This window comes from Morone saxatilis, unplaced genomic scaffold (assembly GCF_004916995.1).
Source record: "Morone saxatilis isolate NCDOM2014 unplaced genomic scaffold, NCSU_SB_2.0 Contig11, whole genome shotgun sequence".
NCBI lineage: Eukaryota > Metazoa > Chordata > Actinopteri > Moronidae > Morone > Morone saxatilis.
This window is the reverse complement of record NW_023339663.1, coordinates 11290280-11295405: the sequence shown is the minus strand read 5'-3', so window position 1 is coordinate 11295405 and position 5126 is coordinate 11290280. Positions and strand designations below refer to the sequence as shown.

Here is a 5126-nt window from a genome sequence, read left to right as displayed (position 1 = left end):
ATGCAGTTACAGTGCTTGCAAGATGTTTTAATTCTTTGATGTGTTAAATTATATTAAATCACGTCAGCATTTACAAGCATGTTACTTCTTATATATGGTTTTACAACAATCTTCTTGTATCAATTTATCTTAATTAGGAATCAGTGTGATAGCAATGAGCAGATGTGTTTAACATAAATGAATAACAGGTACATGCAGTGTAAATTACTATGAGTACTGAAGCCAAGGTTAGAAAAAAATAAATCTAAAATTTACAGGAAAGAAGTCTGCTTTTTTAAAGTTATGACTTGAAACTTGAAATATTAAGACTTTAATCTAAATTACAACTTTTCTTGTAAAATGACAACTTTTTCTGTTCATGGCCCTACTGCTGTTGTAATAAATAGGCAAAATTTTGCAACAAATGAACAGGTCTACAGCAATAAAAAAAATGACAAACTTAAAACATAAGCAAACATCATGTCCCAGACACAAGCCTACACATGTATTTAACATTGATCCTATGACTGAAATATACATAATTTTTTAGACATTCATGGTCACTCAATGAATTCAGTGCCCTACATCGGTCCATTTGGCCAGGGCAGTAAGCAGGACAGACATCACAGTATCGTGCTGATTAGATTGAAATCTTCAGGGGAACTCTCTCCTGGTTAGTTTTGCTCGGCTGTTTGGGGTTCTGGTAGGACAGTCTCACAAATACAACAATGAGGATGGTTCCTGGAATTAAAAAAAGAAAACCAAAACACTGCTATATTCAACAACATCACTATGTCAGTGCTTATTTCTTTGTAAAATATAGTGAATAGGCACAGTATGACAACGCCTAGAAAGATCTAAACAATCCAGTACAATGGCCGTGCAACAAAGACTGCCAAATACTACTTTTGTAAAGCTTGTAAAGAAGCTTGTAATGCATATGTATATGATGCAATACAGTACCCACCAATCTCTCTGCTTACCTATGACTGCAAAGGTGCCCAGAAGAATTCCCACTGCAGATTGAATAGTTGGCATGCCCTGCAACTGCTTGGCAGCCATTTTGCAGTTCCCTCTGATGTTGCAGGGACACACTGTCACTAACAGGACAGGAAAAGGGCAAAACAACTCACAGATCAGGGCTTTTTATCATCACACAGAGAACTTCTGACTGAACAGGAAATACAATTGATAAAATGGATTTAGGATTGATGTTTGATGCCGAGATTCTTCACAACAATTTAAGTTATAGCCCTTCCTCCAACCAAAAACACTGGTCAGATAAAGACTGTTCAGCTTATAATGAATGAAACATTTATAATAATTCATATAAACGCTGTACAGTAACGTGAAAGGCATAAAATTTTTAACTGCCCGTACAATGACTATTTGTTTTATTTGATTGTCATATAGAAGTTTACCTAATTTAACTGTAAAATTGCAGGCAGGGAAAACCAAAGGACAACACCTTCTTGACACCCCTTATTGTATTAACCATACAGTTTATCGAAATGTTTTATGTATATAAGGTGTCAGCAGGCTGTACTGGGCAGAACACATTCTTAAGAGAGCTGTGTAATCACAAGCCTGGAAAAATCATTTGTAAAGCCCCATTGCATCAGTATCAAACAAGAACAGCACTAGGACAAGCTGGCACACAGGGGTTGATCCCTATTGATTGTTCCTATGCTCTTGCCCCATAACCTCCCTGTGCTCTCTTTAGCAAATCTGCATCAAAGTCATTACCTGGCAAGTTTATGAAGGTGCTCCTGGGAGGAGAGCTGCTGTCAGAGATAGTGAAGGGCACAGTGTAGACCTCAGGAGCCAAGTATGGGATGTTTAATGACAGGTTAGTGTGAGTATCTGAAGGACAAAAACACTTGACACTTAAAAATGTAGCTATTATTAATTAAAAAAGTAAATAAATAAAATTACACACACAATTTACAGTTTTCTACTACAAAAGGAGTAAAAATCAAGCGAAACCACATCCATACAACTGCATAACTACACAGCACAGCGAATGAGAGAGAGTAATGGAGTTGTGTATGCAGAGGTCTGGAGTGTGTGACTCTTTATCTTATCTCTGTAAATCAGTGTAAGATACACGCCTGGCTGCATGACGTAAAAGCCCTGTCCTGTAAAGAGAAGTGTTTTATCAAGCTGTTTGAACCCTTATCTGAGGGTCTTAAACTCCACGCTTGTACCTCACCATCATTCCCCTTCATGTTTCTTTTGTCATTCAGGAAAACACGAGCTGTGCAGCACTTCTGTAGGGGCGGTTAATGCATTTTATCCACTATTTGCACTGTTTCACCTCTGATGTGACATTTTTCACAGGTTGGATCTGCGACCACCTGCCTACCCAGAGCTATTTTGGATGATTGTGACACCAGAAAATGTAAATGGGTAACAGGAAGACAGGATGTATCGCATTTCTCTCCTGAATGCTGTGAACAGCCATTGAGAGTGGACGTAAGAGGAATAAGAGTGTGCTGCCTCATTAACTGAATTTCTGAATTGAAAAGAACTCAGTTATTATAACTTGGTAGAATTGAGAGTCTCTGAATGACTTGAGATGAATAGCCATCACACACACACACACAAACACACACACACACACACACACAAACACACACACACGCGCACAGGTGTTCTTTTTTTCATGAGAGGTTGGTGGTGCATGCAAACGGTGCAACTCTACAGCAGACATTATACTGGCACAAGTACACATTATTGGTACAACCATTACTGGCTGCGACCAGGTGCAAAGCATTCTGGGAGATTCCTTTTTTTAGCCTCCATTAGCTGGCAGTAACCCAGTGGTGACGCCAAAGAAATTACACACAAGATATAATTACAACTGGGCTCAATCAATACCGACAGGAACAGGAGAGTGAAAGAGGGAGATTAAAAAAAAACCTGAGAGGAAGTGGTTGAACTGACTTAATGACAGACGTCATAGCAGTAAATTGTTTGCATTAAATGAGCCCAACACTAGCAGTTTACAACTGCAAAAAAAGGATAATTACATTGTACCTCCCATGCCAGATAGGACTGTAGAAATTATGCTGGAAGAAAATAGAACAGGGCAATTTGCACATCTTCAGGACCAGATCACTCTTGACTGTCTGTACTCATGGATGGCATACTGCCTATTTTAATTCATACAAGTCAAAGTAACTAAAACACTTAGCACACTGTGACAAACTCAGTGCCCACTCACTCTATTTAAAAATCTATTTATCAGTAATGTCATATTGCACCGCCTTGTGTTTGGTGTTTTGATTTCTCTTGTCTGATAATGTAATGTAATGTAATGGCTCCAGTCTGAGGCTTAAATAAGAGGTAACCTAGGACAAGATTCACCACAACTTGCTGTGTTCTGGAGTTTGAGGACAAATGTAAGCCACACTGTACCTGCATATGGTCGTCAGATTTGGTCATGATTTGTGGGGTGATTTGGGCTAATAACTACATCCATTTAGCACCACTCTAGTTGGCTTTTACGCTACATTGGCACCCAGAATCAGACCAGAGTACTAAGGCATAATTGATACTTGATACTACCAAATGATAATTAAAAGACCCAATAAATGTATGTAAAAGTTATTTTGATTATGATTGGCTACAATTAATGTCATATTTTTTAGCCTGCAAAATCAATGTAGAAAAGTAACTTAAGATAACTTCTCCTAACAATGTGACCTTATTTCACTGTCCTCTCTTTTCACCTCTGCTATGGGTTGACTGGGTTTATCTAGATTGCATTCACCTCACCATTAATAGGTGTTAGCTTCCAGTTACGTCTGACTGTGGCATCACTGCGCAGGGAGAAGTTCAGTCGTCCTCCATGCTGTGGCCCATCACTGTCCCGTGAGGCAAGCACCAGAGCTTGGTCCTCCCAGCGAGGTGTACACAGGTACTTCCAGGAATAGTCTCCAACCAGCACCGGACTGTTGTCATTCACGTCCAGGATTTGGACAGTCACCAAGGTGGACGCAGATAAGGAAGAGTTTCCTAAGAGAAACACAAGAGACAAATACAAATAGGCTACAGCTGAAGTGCTGCATCTTCATTGCCATCTTCATCTTAATGTTGTATTTTTTTCTTGATGATGATACTCCAGCATCACAGTTCTTGTAGCCTAACCTTTTGCTGGTTGTTTTCGGTTTGTATTGCACTTAAACTGCTTTGTCTTGAGCTTTTCTGTAACTTTGTCTCTTCTTCTGTACTGTATTCTTAAGACACTAAGTTTGTCTGTATAGATGTGCACAGACTTACAGTATGTGTGTAAAGATAATTCAATAGAAAAAAATCAAATAAATGGGACTAAAGACTTATTACATTTAAGATAATGTGTATAAAATACAAAGATCAAATCATACAACATCTTTTATTTTTAGTATTTATGAAATAATGAAAGGGATCTTACGTCCATCTACTGCAATGACCTCCATGGTGTATGTGCTGTTCTCCTCTCTATCCAAGGCCTGCACTGTCTTTAGTTCACCAGAATACTTCCCTATTGAAAAGTATTTCTTGGTGTCCCCTTGAAGAGAATATCTGCAAGAAAACACGTGCAACCCTGTAAATATAAACTGTGATACTTCATGAAGTAGAGATTCTTGCAGCATTCATCAGTTCTTAGACTTACCTGATTGGGTGAGAATCGGGGTCATAACCTCGAATAGTGGCGATAACCCGTCCTGGTTCCTCGCCCTCTCTGACAGTCACCTCATAATGGCTTTGAGACAAGACTGGACCTTCATTCACATCATCAACATAGATGGAGACTGTTGCTGTGGAGGCAGGTCCATATCGGCCACGGACCAAAGCCACTGGGTTCTGAGCACTGAGCACGAGGATGTACTCACTTTCCCGCTCAAAGTCCAACACCTATAAGAACATACGTACACAAAAGTACACAAACACAGTGTTAACATCCTTCAGAGTTTACAGAGTTTTGTTGATCTGGTAAATGATGAGATATGAATTATGTGTAATGTGTAAAAAGAATGCCACAAAGTGCGGGAATTGCATTAAAGGGCAAGTTCACCCCAATTGTAGATAACATTTTTATCCCTGACACTTTTGACAATTCTGATAAGCCCCAATACAATAAAAGAATATTTATATCCCCAATT

The 5126-nt window shown here is 39.0% G+C and overlaps 1 protein-coding gene across 2 annotated transcripts in view; it reads right to left on the bottom strand.

Moving 5' to 3' along the window:
* Window positions 1-5126, bottom strand: part of cdh16 (cadherin 16, KSP-cadherin) — a 25183-nt gene continuing 20057 nt past the window's right edge. For both annotated transcript variants that reach the window (XM_035682246.1, XM_035682245.1), the window contains 6 exons: window positions 4637-4878; window positions 4415-4545; window positions 3760-3999; window positions 1726-1842; window positions 963-1079; window positions 1-720 (listed from right to left, as the gene is read on the bottom strand). In XM_035682246.1, coding sequence (XP_035538139.1) covers window positions 620-720; window positions 963-1079; window positions 1726-1842; window positions 3760-3999; window positions 4415-4545; window positions 4637-4878 — 948 coding nt within the window. In that variant the 3' untranslated portion in view covers window positions 1-619. The remainder of the gene's footprint in view (window positions 721-962; window positions 1080-1725; window positions 1843-3759; window positions 4000-4414; window positions 4546-4636; window positions 4879-5126) is intronic.